Below are 18,615 nucleotides of genomic sequence, written 5' to 3' on the forward strand. Positions count from 1 at the left end.
CAACTGGGACAGTTAAGTTTATATACACTGTGCCAGTGGGAAGAGAGTATGAGGTGACACAATACTCTCATAACTGAGATTTTTTTCCCCCCAAGAATATGAGACTCAAAAGTTCCAGAGTATTAGGAATGTGAAGAAAGGGTGTGGAGAAGATAAAGCAGAAAGAATAGAAGCAAAAAGAGACACACCGGCTCCTTCTCAGAGGATAGCAATCTCATCCTTTCAGTTTCTGGAGATAAAACCTTGGCCCTGTTCTTGATTTCTGCCTCTGGGTCATATCCCTCACCGAGTCCATCTGCAAATCCTGTTGCGTGTCCCTTTGAAATATCCAGAACCTGACACTTCTTACCACCATCACGGCTATCCCCCACTTTGAGCCAACGTTATTTCTTCCCTGGATTAAGGCAGTTGGCTCCCAATACCTCCCACTGCTCTGCTTCTGCCTGCTCTATTGTCTGTTCTCACCTCAGCAGCCACAGAGAGACCTTCAAATTATAAGTCACACCAGGTCGCTCCTTGCCCCAAATGCTGCAATAATTTCCCCACTGGGCTTTGTGCAGAGTCAGAATCCCCACATCCTTAGCTCACTGACTTCAACTCTTCCAGGCACACTGAGCTCCCTGCTGTTCCAAACCACCTCACACCTGTTACCACCTGGGCCTATCTTCCAGATGTTGAGTCTGTCTGGAACGTTCTGCCCTAGGTGCCTAACTCCTCCTCCCCGGGGCATTCCCTCCCCCAACCACATTCCTCCAACAGGCCCAGCTTGTTCACCCCACCGCAATTGGCTCTCCCAACTCTTTATACTCTGCTCTACCTTTCTTTTTTCCATGGCACTTAACCATCTTCTAACATGCTTCATATTTTGCTTATTGTTGCCACTATTTATTTGTCTTTTTCCTTGCACTAGAATATAAGCTCAACAAGAGCAAGGGCTTACGACAGCTCCTAGAATAGGGCCTGGTGTAGACAGGCCCTCAAACTTTTTTTTTTTTTAAATATAATTTTTTATTTTTTATAAACATATATTTTTATCCCCAGGGGTACAGGTCTGTGAATCACCAGGTTTACCCTCAAACTTTTGAACGGAAGATAATTACTTTTAATTTTAAAAATAACTACGAAGTGATATGACTGTTAATGTCCTGAGCCTCTGAAGACAATCTCGAAAGAAGATTCCAAAACTATGTATAGCTTATTAGTTTCCTTTTTAAATCTCTCTGTCCTTGTAAAAGCTAGTCCCCTTACTTTATGATCATACCTGTAACATGAGATGTGAGGAATATAAACATGGAAAATGAACAAAATTGAACCAGAGAATATAGCTATTTTGATTAATTTTTAATCAGTCTTACTACCAAATTTGTCTCAGAGGTAAGCATTTTTTTTTCAATATTAACTAATTTTCTGCAGTTGCATTACAGAGCACTACTAAATTCCCCATTTTCTCCTGAATCTGGAGTTGAAAGCCTGTATTGGAATTTGTTATCTTTTAAAGGAAGTATTTCTTTTAGAGATACTCCTTTAATAATTCTTTCTTACATTATGCTTTTCTACTGAGAATCATCAGTGAAGAGTTAAGTTGTAACATCTGTATGAATGGTTGAATGCAAGGGCATTTACAGATTTTAACTCCGTATTTATCATCGATCCATACAACTTAGTTTGTTTTTTCTTTTTTTAAACATTTTATTTATTTATTTGACAGAGAGAGATCACAAGCAGACGAAGAGAGAGGCAGTCAGAGAGAGAGAGAGAGGGAAGCAGGCTCCCTGCTGAACAGAGAGCCTGATGTGGGACTCGATCCCAGGACCCTGAGATCATGACCTGAGCCGAAGGCAGTGGCTTAACCCACTGAGCCACCCAGGTGCCCCATACAACTTAGTTTAACTATTTTACAGAAGGTGTATATAGTTGAAGGACATGTTTAGTGCTAAATTCTAAAAATTCTGTTTCATTGTTCTCTTAAGAAACAAAAATATCATTTATTTTTAACAGGCTGTGGTGGTAGGAATTTTTTTCCCCACACTTCAGCGTTTGGATGTCTATGTGAACAATGCATTGGTTTGCCCCAAAAATACAGTATGGAACCCTCAACAGAAGTACTGTGAACTTAATAGACATCTATACACAGGTATTTCCTCAGAAAAGTAGAGTACACATTACATTTGTACTTAATTATGTATGAAATTATTTGCAATGTTTCATTATTATTATTATTATTATTAGTTCCTTAGGTATTGATGAACACAAGAGAAGATAGTGTTAGCCACAGTCCACCAAATTCTAAGGTGTGTTCATTTATGACAGTGTCCTGAAAGATTATTCCTGATGGAACTCTTATGTACCTGCGTACATGCTGATATAAGCTTTTGTGTGTTGTGCACATTCCTCTCCCCACTGAGGACATTTATGTTCTACATGCAGTTCAGCTATTTCTATACACAGAAGAGATTTGGCTTAGAATTCTTACCCTGTTTCCACTTTACTTCTGGTCAGAGCCAAAATTAATTAGCGGTTACCCGAAGTATTGCCAAGAAGGCTAGTATAACATCAGCTGAACATAATGAAGTCATATAAAAAACTCTGGATTTAAATAACATATATGGGAAAGGCTAAACTTATTCACTTACCAATACTTGCAAGACCAGGATTTATATCTGTTCATGGAAGTCCTTTTCTTAAACAGGTACTAATAAGGCCAGTACCTTCCATTCTACATGTGCTTTCATCATTTATAGAAGTGCCCCGTAATCTAGGTTAACAATGATATAAATGTGAGCTGCAGATCATAACATCAGCTAGACACGAGAGTCGGAATGGATAACCCATGTTCATTACTGTCTGTGGAGCCAGTCCTATTCCTACTAATCATCTGACTAGCTAGTGCTTCCAGAAACGTTACTATGTGCCAGGCACTGTTCTAAGTGCCTTGTAGATAATAACTCATTGTTACCATATTCTAATAATAGTCCTAGGAGCAAGGCACAGATGAGTAAACTGAGACAAAAGGAGGTGAATCTATTTGCTACAGTCTCTGCCTTAGCTCTGAGAGCCGCCATAACAAAATACCAGGAAGTGGGTGGCTTAAAAGCAGAAATTTATTTTGTCACAATCCTGGAGGCTAGAAGTGTGAGGTCAGGGTGCTAGTAGGGTCAGGTTCTGGTGAAAGTTCTCTTCCTCCTGGCTTGCAGATGGCTGCCTTCTCACTGTGTCATCCCAGGGCAGACAGAGCAATGGCAGGCTACTGGCATCTCCTTTTATGAGAGCACTAATCCTTCGTGAAGTTCCCACCCTCATCGAAGGCTAATGACTTATCAAAGGCCCCATCTCCGAATACTCTAACATGGGGTGTTAGGGCTCTAATATGTGAATCTGGCGGGGGGGTGCACAATTCAGTCCACGGTAATTTAAAGATGGTGAGGGCAGAACAGGGACTTGAACCCATAGTCTGGCTCTAGAAGCCATGCACTTGACCATTATGTCATACTGCCTCCTTATAGGTTAAGAGAGTCCCATGTTATCATGTTTTATATACAAATAACTACCCATATTTACAGCTTAATTTTCATCTACTTTAATTCTTTTTAAAAATATCCCTTTTGGTACCAAATACTCTATCATTCAATCGGGGAAATAGAAACTATCTCAACAAACAGTATTTGAGATAGGGAATTGGAAAAAAAAATTAAGATAGGGAATTGGTTACACAAGTGTTGAAGGGCTGAAAAACACTACTACTACCACCTTCTTATCATCACTTTTTCTGATGCAGCATTGCTTTTAAATGAACATTTTGCTTTGGCACTTAGACTGCAAAATTGCTTCCCTGTATTATGAATCTATATATATTATTTTAGATTATCCAAAATGTTTTATTATGTGTGTCTCTGCTTCCTTCCATTACTGTGAAGGCATGAGGAAGTTACCCAGGATAAATGGTGCGTGCTCCATTTATGTGGGCACAAACCACTCTAAATGTGGTTTGACAGCATCTTTGATTCGTAATATAAAACCACAGTCTTCAGATTCACAGAATGTTTAAACCAAATTGCTTCTAGAACTTATACTTGTAGATATGAAAGAAATACTTGGTAATAATGAAATGCCTTCTTATTACCAACTGCGATGAATGTCTATTACATGCATAAAAAATTTCTTCTTCTTCCTAAAATTTTATTTTTCTTAGTAAGCCTCACTGTGAAATGTGGTAGGAAGCCACGTGTCCCATTCCAGTACTGTTCTATGATTTAGCCTTTGTCTGGGCTCAGTATGTGTTAGTGGATTTATTAGCTCTTAGACATTTTTGATACTCTGCCATAAACATATATATATTCATTCATTTTATATCTATGTAAAAAATCTCGGTCACTTTTACAAAACTCAGTTCCCTAGTAGAATTTTTTTTCCATTAACTAAAGTTTTTCAGGCTGAAATGTAAACCTGTTTCATTGGTATAAAACCCCTCTGAAATATTTTAGTATATACTTCATTTGTATTACTTCTTTTTGTCCTTGGTAAGAATAGAAGCACTGAATTGTAAATGCTCTTTAAGAGTTGATGTATAGCTCTGCATAAAGTAGATGGCTATTAAAGTTAAATTTACATTTTTAAATTACCAAATGCCTTTGGTAAAGGCTTTAAAATTCTGAACATGTAAACAGTGCTACCAATATAATATAGGATCTGGGTTCATAATTGGATTTTATTTCTCAATTATACTGTATCTATAGCTAATTGTTTTTAAAATAAAGGTAATGTGTATGATGATTGATGGTATTATTTAAGTGGTTGCCTTTAATTTTGCATTCAGTTTTATAAGTGTTTTTTTTTAATATGCATACTTTCGTATGGAAGAATAGTGTTGAATTTTTTTAGAATTTCCTACATTTAAACAAATATTAAATACTACATGGTAATTGTGGTAACATAGATATTTTTAACTGTGCTGTTTTGGCTTTTTTTCCTCCATAGAGCAATTTCTTCCTAACCTGAATTCCACTGTCCTTGGTGAAAACTACTTTGATAGAACCTACCAGATGCTTTACCTTTTGGTTAAAGGAACTATACCTGTTGAAATCCACACCACCGCCGTCATATTTGTTTCTTTCCAATTACCTGCTGTAACAGAAGATGACTTCTATAACTCTCATAATCTGGTTAGAAATCTTGCCTTGTTCCTAAAGATACCAAGTGACAAAATCCGTGTCAGCAAATTAATGCGAGGGGAGAGTCTGCGGAAGAAAAGATCCACGGGACTCACGGTGGAATTGGAGATTGGTGATCCTCCTCCTCCATTCTTAAGCAATGATACTGCAGGTATGAAGAGGAGACATTTGAGTTGGAAGAATGCAATACTAGATCCACATTCACAAATAACCCTTTCAGGGCCTAGTAAACCTGGCCTCAGGAAGCCCCACCAACCCCACATCCTGAGCCCTGTAGGGGCCTAGAGACTCTTTTCCCTACTCTACTCCTGTAATCCCAAAATATTTTGGAATTATGAAGGAACTTTAGCCTCCATTTTGTTGTTATAGCAATTAATGAATTCAACAAAAGGATTTGAGCTACTTTAGAAGATTTGAGAGGTGACCTAAGTAATTGACCTTACAGCTATGAGATTAAGCATAAAAAGAGTCAGTCAACGAAAAGAGGAAGGTTAAGAATGCTCAAGTCTAAGGAGCTGGTAAAAGTGGTGCATTAGAGGAACTGGAGAAGGTCTGACTGGTCTGTGGTGGCAGGAACCAGGAAGGCCAAGGTGGTGGAGGTGACGTTGAGAGGTAGGCAGGTGCTAGATCATGGGAAACCAAAAGAAGCTCTTTTCTCTCAAAGCTAAAACTATTGTGGATATTTTCCCAAGAAATGCGTAGACATTTGGAGATTCTGAGCTGTAATAAAGTCACCAGTATACCCTAACAAATGCAGATGTGCAAGAATATGTTCTATCTTTAATTCCTATGACTGATCCAGTCACCAGCTGTCGCATTTTCCTCTGTCCCTCACTCTCTACGTCCCCATTTTTTAGGTAAAAACAAGCTCACTGGTCCGAACAAAGGTATCTTTTCTGCTTTAAATTATATCCTTGGAATGACTCAGTTTGGGCATTTGGATAAATATTTAACCCTTCAGATTTTTTCTTTTCCATCTGCTTAAGTTGGTATCAGAATACCAAAGGGGCTTTTCAGTCTTCAGACCCCTATGTTGCCTCTTGTTTTCATAGTCTCTGTTACCGGGTAGGTGGTCTTCTCTGCTCTGCACTTCACTCAAGCTTGTCTTGAGGTGAACTGGATTTTCCTGGCCTTTTGGCATCCGTCCCAAGCATGCATTCCCAACTGAGCCATTGTCTTTGGTAGTCCAGCACAAGTCTCAACTAGGCACACCCATCTCCAAAAAATGAGACTTAGATCCCTGTCAGAAGAAGATTACCATCCAGCTAACAAAGTATAAGCTTCAAGGCCTTATGCTTGTACAAGTCATAGGACAGACCTGGGAGAAGGGACCATTTAATAATGTGACCCAATCATTGTTACTATCAAAATTACAGCTGTAGGACTTCTCCTCATTCTTTTTCTTAAAGAGAGCCTCCAAACTGCATAACTTTCAGATTCAGAAAATCTGGATTCGCCTTATCTCTGTCCAGCATCTTTTTCCTTATCTCCCAGGGCTCTCTTACATGTCAATCTAGTACTGAGTGAAGTTCTCACCTCCTGCCTTTAGGGGTCATTACTCATGACCCCAGGAGGTTTGCTTCCAAAGATTGACCCAGTGCACCTGTCACATACTGTTCTGGAATTCTACCAGCTAGATACCTTCCCTTATGGAGGTAGGCCTGTGGAAAGGCTTTCTGGACTAGACTTGTTGAAGGAAACAGGAAGTACAGTCACTCAGATGGCCAAAGAAACGGACTTATTTCCTACATGTGATCTATATGTGATCTAAATTTCTTCACACACAACCTCTTCCATCCCTTTATCCCCTTTAAGCAGTTTTATTTTGTTAGATTTATCCCAACAGGTATAAGACAGTCTAAGAACATGGAGATGGGGGCAGTCAGAAGGATAGGCTAATGGCGTATTTTTCAGACATATCCTGGGTTATAGTTTCATGTCTCAATGAAAGTCCTACAACCTGGCACAGAGGGATTTCACAGCAAAATATTGGGCAGTGGCGAGGAAGGTGTGCAGGTGGGAATACTGTGGGCTCTCCACAGCCTTTGTGTGTGTCAGGATACCCAGGTGTTCCCAGCTGTTGTAGAAAGGGGTGCCTGAAGTACTGAGGAGATCGCTGGATAAACAGAGATTGATCGGGAGTAAAAGCTCTTCAGGTTAAGGACTTGGGTTTGTTAAGGTGGCAGTCAGCAGAACTGGATGCCTTCACATGTCAAGTGGTCGGAGAAAATCTGTTAACAGCACAGGCAGGTCAAACATGCCATGTTGCGCCAAAACCCAGTGAGGGCAAGTGGTAGCTGCAGTCCGTGGCTATGAGGCCCCTTTGTACCTGTGACTGGTCACATGAGCCCTCATACCTGGGAAGCCATTTGGAGAAGAATAGAAGGAAGGAGTGGGGCAGAGAAGAATAAGTCTGAAAGACTAATCATTTATCCAGAGAGTCTGAGTCAACCAAGGGGGACGTGTTGAACTGACAGGATTGAAATTCCCTGAGACCATGATTTTCAAAGTGTTATGTGAGATCAACGGCCTCCTCCTTCCTGAGCACCCTGAGCTGCATGGTTTAACCTTAATGGAGGAGACGCAATGCTCAGAATCCTCAAGGCAGGACTCTGGATATAGAAGGTGCTGGATAACTAGGCAGGAACTGTTGTCAAGTTCAGTACAGTACACTGAAAAGATCCTGGAGACAGTCGTTTTTTAAAAGATCACTCAGACTACAATGTATAGAATGGAGAGGAAGAAGGACAGAATGGTTGTAAGAAAACTAGTTTTAAAGCTGTTGTAGTAAATGATGGCTTTGACTAGGATTTAGGCAATGAGGACAGAGAGCTCTAGAAGCTAGTAACTGATTATATGTTGCGGAGGAGAGATGAAACAGAAGGGATCAGGCAAAAGTACCACGATCTGACAAATAAGTATGATGAATAGAGGTGCTACTTCCTAGGTACAGAGCATGGTGGGGCCAGTAAGTGTTAAGAGGGCCTGCCAGGCTAGACAAAGACAAAAGAAACTGCCTGTTGTGTTAAAATTAACTTTGAAAATCATCAACGTCTAGAGCAAGCAACAGTTTGTGTGTAATGTAGTGTTAACTTCAGAACTTACTAATATACCTCGTGTAAATGCGATGATGCTAATTATCCTTACACTCCAAAATTAAAACTCTCTTTTTAGGAAATGGTACATGGTGATAGACTTGCATGATGGTGCTTCACTCCTCAATAAAGGATGGCGTGGGAATGGATTAAATTAAGAGCCGTATATTTTTCCACTATGGTTTATTTCACTTTTCTTGTATCTATTTTATCTACCTTTGGTTTTTCTTTAATTGCAGCTTAGAGTTCTCCATTTTCCTAAGCTCATTCATAGGATTTTGTCATATTGATCTCATGGATGGTGAAAAAGCTACAGAATTCCAGAATGTGGGTGGAGCCATGAAAAAAAGAAAAGAAAAGAAAAACTCTCACAATCTTATATTCTTATAAGCCATATGTCATGTTACTATTTCCCCATAGGTGGGATGCAGATGCAGTTATCTGAACTCCAGAAAATCGCTGGGTCTCTTGGAAAAGCTGTAATTTCAGGAAAAACTAGTAGTATCCTTGGATTTAATATCTCTTCCATGTCTATTACCAATCCTATCCCCAGCCCAAGTGATTCTGCCTGGACTAAGGTAAGAAAAAGCAACCAGAAAAATGCATCTTAGCTGTTTAAAACATTGTTGCTTCTGTCTTCTTTTAACTCTTTATAGTTCAATACAATAATTTAAAGGGCATGTCTTCCTAATTAATGCTGGCTCTTCTTTTTATAGGTATAACTAAGATGATAAAATAGTTGAGAAAGGAGCCTATCTCTAAAAAGATAACTTATTTGTATAAAATGCGCTTTGCTTTGAGTATTTATAAGAATGCTTCATGAATTTGATCAGAGGGAATATTGCAATAAAACTAACTTCATGTATTGAGTGTATATTTACACTTATTATTTCATATTACACTTAGCCTCACTAAGATGAATGTGCTCCTCACTGTAATTTATCACATGAAAACCACGTCATCACTCATGACCATTTATTTACAGGTGACCGCCCAACCCGTCGAAAGGTTTGCATTTCCCGTTCATCATGTGGCCTTTGTGTCCTCGCTGTCTGTGATCGCTCAGCCCGTGCCAGCTCAACCAGGACAGCCGTTTTCTCAGCAGCCTTCAGTGAAGGCAGTAGATTCTGATGTGAGTTCTAACTGAAAACTTACGCCAAGTGAGGAAATTAAGCTACACATTTTGGAGAGTGAGCCAACTTCAGTAATCATGGTCCACTGACAACTGAGGATGATACTGCCTCTTAAAAGCTGGACTAGGGGCGCCTGGGTGGCTCAGTGGGTTAAAGCCTCCGCCTTCGGCTCAGGTCATGATCCCAGGGTCCTGGGATTGAGCCCCGCATTGGGCTCTCTGCTCCGTGGGGAACCTGCTTCCTCCCTGCCTATTTGTGCTCTCTGTCAAATAAATAAATAAATAAATAAATCTTTAAAAGCTGGACTAACACCCGTGGCTATACTCTTTCCCTGTTTTGAAAACATTCCTTTTCAATGAACTGGCTCCAGTGCCCACCTGTACTTGTGAACTCCTCGTGCCGGGAAAGAAGCTACTGCGGATTTTAAATTTGCTGCGAGGCGTTGTTTAAAAATGAAGTTTCACGCATCTTGAGAAAACAAAGATGGGAACAGGACACTGAAATTCTGTACTATTCTTTTCTTTAGGGTAATTGTGTATCTGTTGGGATTACTTCACTGACTTTGAAGGCCGTACTAAAGGACTCCAATAATAACCAAATCAGTGGTCTGAGTGGAAATACGACAATTCCGTTTAGCAGCTGTTGGGCCAACTACACAGACCTTACTCTGCTTAGAACAGGTGAGTGTACTATTTTGGATCTTCACATATATATCCATAAATGGGAAAAATTATAATTGACCAAAGCATTCTATAATACTCTGGTTAATAAATTAGATAAATTGGAACACTATAGGGGTGCACTTGAGTGGTACAGTTGGTTAAGCCTCTGACTCTTGGTTTTGGCTTGGGTCATGATCTTATGGTCATGAGCTCGAGCCCTGTGTTGGGCTCTGTGCTCAGCAGGGAGTCTGCTTGAGACTCTCTCCCCCTCTCCATTCTTCCCTTCACATTCATGCTCTCTCTCTCTATTCCTCTAAAATGAATAAGTAAATCTTTAAAAAAAAAAATCTCTAAAAAAATTGGAACACAGATAACATCTAGCTTATAAAAATATATTTTAGATGCAAAACAAAATAGAATTAAAACAAGAAATTAAGGAAATTAAACATAATCTGAGGCTATGCATCAAAATTACATCATGATTCATATTTTTCATTCATTTGTGTACCTTTGTAAATTTTCACTAAATATGCATTACATTTATAATGAAAACAGTTAATATATAGATTTTCAAATTAAAGAAAAGGGAGGTTAAGATAGGCTCACATAACTCTAATGCCCCATGCAAGGGTTCAGAGTTGGACTGAAAAGTGGGTTCTAGTCTTTCTGAAAGACAGTGCAAAAGAGAAACATAAGTATTATCATGATTCCACAGTGCCCATCAGGTAAGCAAAGCAGTTGTTGTGGAGACTTCCAACCTGCTCTGAGATCTGAACAGATCCGAACAGATCTCATAAAATATACTCAATGAATCTGGACGAAGTGACATCTTCAGCAACAGTAAATAGTCATAACTTCCACTGTGATGTTTCTTACATTGTCTTCATACAGGTTGATGGCCTAACTTCAATTGGTAAAAGCCTTTCTACTGAGCCCAAAATAGATAGGTTGTAACGAGTACCTATCGGTGATAGATTATAGAGTTTCTAAAAGAAAAATGGATACACTGCTTGTACCTGAGACAGGCTTCCATTAATCTTTTACCATTAATCTGAACCCATTTAAGACCTTTATTCGACCTAACTTCTGAAAAGTTATATTGGTTCTCCCCACTTCTTACCACCATTCTCTCACACATATATACATACAAAAGTCAAAATAAAAGTAAGAAGAGTAAAAGAAGTAAAAGGAATTCCAACAATAGTCTGATTTTTTTCATATTAACAAATTATCAAATGCTAAAATCATTCCCCTAAATATTTTTTTCCTTATTTTTTGTTTTTTCTTGCTTTGATGGTGCCCTAAACTGCACAAGTTTGGTCTTCCTGCTAGGCAGCAGTATCTCAAGCTAGTGTTTTATGGGACGCAAATGGCAATGCGTCCAACGTTGTGTTCCCGGACAAGTACTTAGAGTGATCTATGCACTTGCTGGTTAAGGGCAGTGCCAGTTTCATTAAGAGTCAGCCTAAATGAGGCTTTCCAGGAAATGAGGCTCTTAACAAGAACTCTAGGTGAGAAGAAAGTTGCCCACTTCTCCATGCAGGTGGACCCAAAATGGCAAAGACCCAATCCGGAGACCATGTTCTGCAAACTACCACTTCCAAATAGCAATGTTACAAAATAAACAAGATCACTGGAGTGCTGAGGCAATAGTAATAGGCTTTGGTGTATTATTATGATAACAAAACATCATCTTCCTTTTATAGAGTAAATTTTCCTTCATAGTTCAAAGTTCCCTTAGAGTATCTATCTGACCTGCTATGGCGAACCGTCATTCCTTCTAATCTCTTGCTTGCTTGCTTGCTTGCTTGCCCATTGTCTTACTTTCTTACTGTCATCAAATGTAGGGTCTCAGTTCTCTGGCTAGGTATAGTCAAGAAGACTAAATATAGTCATCTCTTCATTATCTTTAGATCAGTTAGCCAGCTGTAGTTGAACAACTATAAAATTGTTATAGCAACAAAGCACATGAGAAAAAATTAACAAAGCATCATTTTTGTAACTCTTTCTAGTAGGTAGCCTCCCCCACCCCATTACTGTACGGGAGAAATCCCCTTGCGGATTATTAGACTGGAGCCTAACAGTATGGTCCCACACCCTCTTCTACTTATAGCTCAATAAAAAGCAAAGCAAGGGCCACCGGATGGATAGAGGAGGTATGGGCTGTAGTTTCTAACACAGAAAATGAGAATGTGAGAATGAGGTAAGAAAAGGGTAGGAGAAGGAGAAAGTAATAAAGAGCTGAGGCTGCCTCTTCCGGCAACCTGGATAAAAATAGTATTACTACTGCATAATCACATTTGGGCCATGTTTACCTAGCATTCTAGATGATCTATAGTGCTTTTGGTACATAACAAACCAGCCCCAAATCTAATGACTCAAACAGCAACCATTTCACTTGCTCACAAAAGTATGGGCCAGGAATTTGGGCAGGGATGGCTTCTGTCTGCTCAATGATGTCTGTGTTTTCAGCTGGATTAGCTTGATTGAAGTTATATCCCCAAAGTTTTGATTCTGGATTTTAGCTATGTTCTTCAGTCCTCCTGCATGGAGTGACATCTCCACAAGGTTCCCTTGGACTTCCTCATAGTACTGCGGGAGAAAAAAAAAAAAAACAACCTAAATTCTTTACAAAGGAAAATCATTAAGAAAAAAATACATCTGCTTCAAAAATTCAGGTTTTTTTCCAACTGAAAAAAGGAAATACTTAGATATGCCATTGTCATGAATTGTAATGGTGGCAGAAAATTCTGTAGAATAATGACTATCCATTGTGAAACTTACAGAATATATTGCTATTGTTTGTGAAAGCACACCGTGGTCAAGATTTAATTATATTCTATGAGAAAGAAAGAAAGATTGATTTTTTTTAGGCTAACAGAGAGAGGAATGAAAACCTCAGTGTTGTGACAAGGATTGCAAACTCTATGTGGTAACCACTATTGATGAGACAACAGTCCTAGAAAAAATTATATCAAGGAAAAATATATTAGTTATCTCATGTTTAAAACTGTGGGAAGATTTAACCTATGGATTAAAAAGTATTCAGATGAGTTTTTATGTTTCACACTCAAAAATATCTAATAAGTTTCCTCAAACTTGTCTACCTGAAGTAAGAAGAAAGAAAGGGTCACAATCATGCAACAAAAAAATAGCATCTGACTTAAAGGAAATGTGCAAAGTGGTGAAATCACTGAATCAAAGTGGAAGGCATATGGTGTTTGTTGTACTATTCTTTCAACTATTCTGTGTGAAGAGTTAAAACTTTTGAAAGTTTGAAACTTTGAAACTTTTTAAACTTCAAAATCAAAAGTTCGGTATCCATTCCCATCTTCCCCAACTGAGGCTGAGCCTTCTCTGCTCCAAGGTCAAGTATCCAGGGATGGAGCAGAGCCTCAACATCTTCATTCCCCTTCCCTACTGTTCCTCCCTTCAAGCAATCTCTCTCTAGTCCTGGCCACTAAGAAGGCATCCCGAGGGAGCAAGTACTGATGCTAGAGAAAAAAATTCAGCCCAGATTCTGCTTGCCCATAGTGGATGGGCAAATGGAACTCTAACTCTGAGAACGTTTTTCCACTTACATTTATACTTAAACTAATCTCTTTGGGCTCAATTTGCAAAAATACTTCATGACGAATTACATGGTATTTTCCAGTTGATGACAACCCAACAGGGACTGTGTGAAAGCAAATCATAAAAGGAAGTCATATTCTCTGATGGTTTTTCTTCCTAGGAAAAAATTACAAGATTGAATTTATACTGGATGATGTTGTCCGGGTGGAATCCGGGACTCTGAGCCTCGCAGCACAGTCTGTGTCTGGTGGTGGTGGCACCAGTGGCGGTGGCAACAGCGGCAGAGCATCAACTGTGGGCACAGCTGCCCAGATAATGGTTCCAGTGATTAGCTGTCTGCTGGGAAGATTGGTGCTCTTGGAAGTATTTATGGCAACAGTTTTGATTTCAAACATAGATCTAGGTAAGCGTAGTTCATCTTTTCTATAATGTATGCATACTGAGATTCAGTAAGTGTTTACTGAATAGAACCTGAGGGCATGGCCACCATGCATGGTACCACTGGGGCATGGCCTTGGCCATTGAGAAAGGAATCACTTCAATGGTAGAGATAAGATGACTCTACAGGAAATGCCATTTACATTACACAGTGGCACATGAGCATGTAGGGAATGGGAAGGTAATGTTGGGCTCTTCTTCTGTTACAAGGGGTAGAAGCTCAGCTCGAATTGGTTTTAGATGGTAAAGTGACTCTCACTTAACTGAGAAGTCCAGTTGTAGTGTGATTTCTGCTATAGCTAGACCTAAGGACTCACATGATATGATCAAAAACTTGTGTCTCTCTATCTCTTGGCTCCATGCACCTTGGTGGTAGACTCACTTACAGGCAGACTCTTTACTAACCAACCCCCCCTCCCAGACCTCATGGCAGGGATACCACCTGTGTCTTCACATACATTCTACCAGCCCAGCAACTGATGCAGAAAGAGCAAAACTCTTTCTCAACTCCTTCAGCAAAATCGCAAAGCAATATCATTGACCTAGCTTGGTCACATGTCCATTCTCAGGCCAATCCCTGGGCCACCTGTGTTCTAATTAGCCTGGCCTGGCTCACATGGAGGGAGGTTCCTGGAATGGTGGAGATGTGGTTCCACAAAGGGAATCCAAGTCCTAATACCAGAACTGAAGATGGTGACTATTAGGGAGTTTCAAAGGAGGGAGAAGTCCCAGTGGGTGACAATGGTTAGGCTCACAGTTGGTGTCACCCATCAGCAGCAGCACTTTATAGACAGGATTATAAAAGGGGAATAAAATGTGAAATGGGAAGGGAAGGTGTTCCACAACAGGGACATGATAGGAGCAAAGCAAAAAGTGGGAGTGAAAAAGAACATCTTCGACTCTCCATGTTCAGCATGGAATTCCTCATCTCTTCCTTCCAAAGGTGTTCCCTTCCTGCTGCCCAATCCTGGTTAGTGCCAGTGTCATCTTTCTTATCTCTTAGGCTGATACTTCTTAGACTTCTCTCTCCCCTTCAAGCTTCACATTCCTTCAGGGTGCTCTGGGGCATCTATCTCCATCCATAATGTCACGTATCTCTTCCTCCTTTAAAGTCTTGCTGTTCCACTTATAACTCTCCTTTTTCACTCCTTGACCTCCTACAGTAGCCTCCTGAATTCCCTGCTTCTTAACTCCTCACTAGCAGCCTTTCTTCCGTATTGTTGTCATACTTACCTTCCTAGAGGTTCATGTAGTAATGTGTCATGTCAAATCCTTGAAGACTCCTTACTACCTGCCAATCACAATCAACCCCAGAGTCCCGGAAACCAGTCTGGAAGACTGCCTCCTGTTCCAGATCATTCCTAGAGAAGATGCCTGCCATCCCACATATTCCCTCCATCTGGGCTTTGCTTTACTCATCAGACCTACTTGTGGCGTGCTGCCTGGCCCTGCTCAAAACCTCCGTCCTCCATCAGGTTTCCCTTCTTCCTTCCCACTCTGTGATCCATTTAATGCTCCCTTCCCTTGTTCCCAAGTTGTGCTTTGCTTCTACCATTGTTATGGCCTTTTCTGTGGTGTACTTTTATTTAACTTAGACATATTCAAATCTATCTTCTTTACTAAATTGTGAGCACTCAGAAAGTAAGACTACAAGCCGTATTTATTATAGATGCTTTCATTGATTTTAACTCTCAAAAGGGAGATAAGTCCTCCCTGCTACTGAGGGGAAATGAGGGGCATTATAGGCAAACAGTAAGAAGCTTTGATTGGCAGATACTCATCAGTTTGCAGCTGATCTAATGGGGAGAAAGATGGGAGAGTTTCTGACAGAATAATGAGATGAAAGCATCACCTAAGAAATACTGGTAAGATTTAAGAAACTGAAAACAGTTCTGGGTATTGGTTGCACAGCAGTGTGAACATACTTAGCACTACTGCGCTGTCCACTTGAAAAACGATTAAAATTTTATGTTCTATGGATTTCACCCCTCCTAAAAATAAAATTTTTAAAAAATCAGTATTGATCTACATACAACTAATACAGATCTCCAAAACCCAAAAGATGATAAATATCCTAAGTTATAAGACGCCTAGTTAGATTCTTGTATTTGAGTAAAAATCAAAATTAAAAGAAGGATCTAAGAAGAATTTGAGATGGGATAGCACTTTAAAAGGATACTGAAAAATTTCGAGGAATGAAAGCCAAGACTAAATTTTATTTTATTTATTTATTTTTTTTTTTAAATATTTATTTATTTATTTATTTGACAGAGAGAGATTGCAAGTAGTCAGGCAGGCAGGCAGAGAGAGAGGAGGAAGCAGGCTCCCTGCTGAGCAGAGAGCCCGATGCGGGACTCGATCCCAGGACCCTGAGATCATGACCTGAGCTGAAGGCAGAGGCTTTAACCCACTGAGCCACCCAGGCACCCCCAAGATAAATTTTAAATTTAAATTTAGGTGAGGTCAGGATGAAGGGACACATGACGGCTGGTTCTGGGAGTGACAGAACAAACGGGAGAGGTTGGTGTTTCAAGACAGTGATGGAACAGAAAGGAATAATCCTTTCTTTCCACTTAATGGCAGAAGTTAATTAGGAGCCAGGTGTCGAGGGCAAAGCGTGGTTTGAGGAGACTCAGTCCTGGCCTCTCAGGACTGGAAGCTGAACATGGAAGAGTGGGTTTGGAGCTAAGGGGCCATAGGTAAATACCAGCCCACAAGTTATTGTACTTTAATGCAAGTTTTCTTATTTTTGGAATTCTAATAAAAGTAAAACTGGTTGTCCATTTTATACCAGCATGACAGGCATTGCTTAAATTTTTTTCAGAAATATTAAAATCTAAGGTGTTAAGTACTGTATCTTTGTGCTTTTTGTATTTCCCCCGTTAAATGTATTGTTTTCTCATTGTATTCACTGACCTTCAGCCTGCTTACTCCTGACAACTTTGGGATTTTATAAAGTTCAGGAAATTCTACTTTCAAGTCATTAGTAAATGCTGTTGTTTCTGGCATTTTCTTTAGGGCTTTTTTCCCAGATAGAAAAGTCAATCAACATCTTCTCCTTTTCTCCTAAATAATCTATCATTCTTCAATTAAAACATAAGGTGATTTAAAAAGAAAAAAACAAACATAAGGTGATTTAAATACCATTGTCTTAGTCCATTTGGGCCGCTGTCACAAAATACCACCAACTGAGCGGCTCATCAGCAATAGAAATTTATTTCCCTCAGTTCTGAAGGCTGGAAGTCTGAGATCAGGGGGCCATGACCGTCAGGTGAGGGCCGACTTCCAGGTCACAGACTGTGTCTTCACAGGGTGGAAGGCCTAGGGAGCTCTGTGTGTCTCTTTTGTAGGAGCACTAACCCCATCATGAGGACTCCACCCTCAGGACAGAAGCACCTCCCAAAGGCACCACCTCCAAACCATCTCATTGGGTGTTAGGTTTTCAACATAGGAATTTTTTTTTTTTTTAAAGATTTTATTTGACAGAGAGAGAGAGAGAGAGAGAGACAGCCAGAGACGGAAACACAAGCAGGGAGGAGTGGGAGAGGGAGATGCAGGCTCCCCCGCTAATCAGGGAGCCCAATGAGGGTCTCTATCCCAGGACCCCGGGATCATGACTTGAACTAAAGGCAGACTCTTAACTGACTGAGCCACTCAGGTGCCCCTCAACATAGGAATTTGGGGGGAAAGCATTCACACCATACTAACTATTAATGAAATGCAATGCTGGGATTTTTATAGCTTTGCATTTTGAATTAAGAATATTTTATTTGTAAGATGGCCACAAAGTTCCAGTAAATAAAATGACAACTTGAATGTGAAATTTACAAAGCTTAAGCACCACTATTCTCTCTCCCCAGTTCTACAAAAAGAGAGCATTACTGATTCTAAAAGTACTCTGGTAAACTCTGAAATACTAATTTTTAAATAGTACTTTTGCCTGATTAATCATACCATGAAATATTAGAAGCATTAAATGAATGAAACCTATTTTAAACCACACTGGATGTTACTACCACTTAAAAATGATACTTTTGTTATTTTCATTTTTCAGGATACAACTGAAGTGCTGTCCTGGAGAACAGGCTGAAAACTTTTAAAGATATAAGAGCTGCTTTTTATGAACTATTTTGTTGCAGAAGACAAAGTCTATAGCATTTTCAAGAAAATAAGCTAAACATATTTTTGTAATATAGAAAATGTACTAATTAGCTTTAATCACAAAAATCAGATTTCTTCAAAATATAAATTTCCTTTTGATTCCTTACATTTGTATGTTCTTATTTCATTAAAAAAAAATTTAAGAAGTCTTTGATGTGGAAGCTGAAATGCCACCTCCAAGTTGTTGTACCTACAAATCTTAGAGTCCTTTATTTATATTGTTGAAAGAGCTTATCTAGTTTGGACTTACCCACTCCTAGATCAGATTGGAAGCGTTTTGAATTTGTGTACGGACTGACTTCCTCTATCCATTCATGAAACCAATTTCCAGTGATCTAAGCCATTCTGATTTCCAAGGATTTTGGAGAAAGAGACTGTTTTAGAT

At 39.6% G+C, this 18,615-nt stretch overlaps 1 protein-coding gene across 1 annotated transcript in view; it reads left to right on the forward strand.

The window, feature by feature from the left end:
• The window catches only part of PKHD1L1 (PKHD1 like 1), a 157,202-nt gene extending 138,823 nt beyond the window's left edge, over positions 1-18,379 (forward strand). Inside the window, exons 72-78 of the mRNA XM_059395052.1 lie at positions 1,999-2,134; positions 4,975-5,319; positions 8,684-8,841; positions 9,249-9,395; positions 9,923-10,076; positions 13,792-14,034; positions 18,124-18,379. Of these exons, the coding sequence (XP_059251035.1) occupies positions 1,999-2,134; positions 4,975-5,319; positions 8,684-8,841; positions 9,249-9,395; positions 9,923-10,076; positions 13,792-14,034; positions 18,124-18,134 (1,194 nt within the window). The 3' untranslated portion in view covers positions 18,135-18,379. The remainder of the gene's footprint in view (positions 1-1,998; positions 2,135-4,974; positions 5,320-8,683; positions 8,842-9,248; positions 9,396-9,922; positions 10,077-13,791; positions 14,035-18,123) is intronic.
• Positions 18,380-18,615: the final 236 nt, after the last annotated feature.

Source organism: Mustela nigripes, chromosome 3, assembly GCF_022355385.1.
Source record: "Mustela nigripes isolate SB6536 chromosome 3, MUSNIG.SB6536, whole genome shotgun sequence".
Classification (NCBI taxonomy): domain Eukaryota; kingdom Metazoa; phylum Chordata; class Mammalia; order Carnivora; family Mustelidae; genus Mustela; species Mustela nigripes.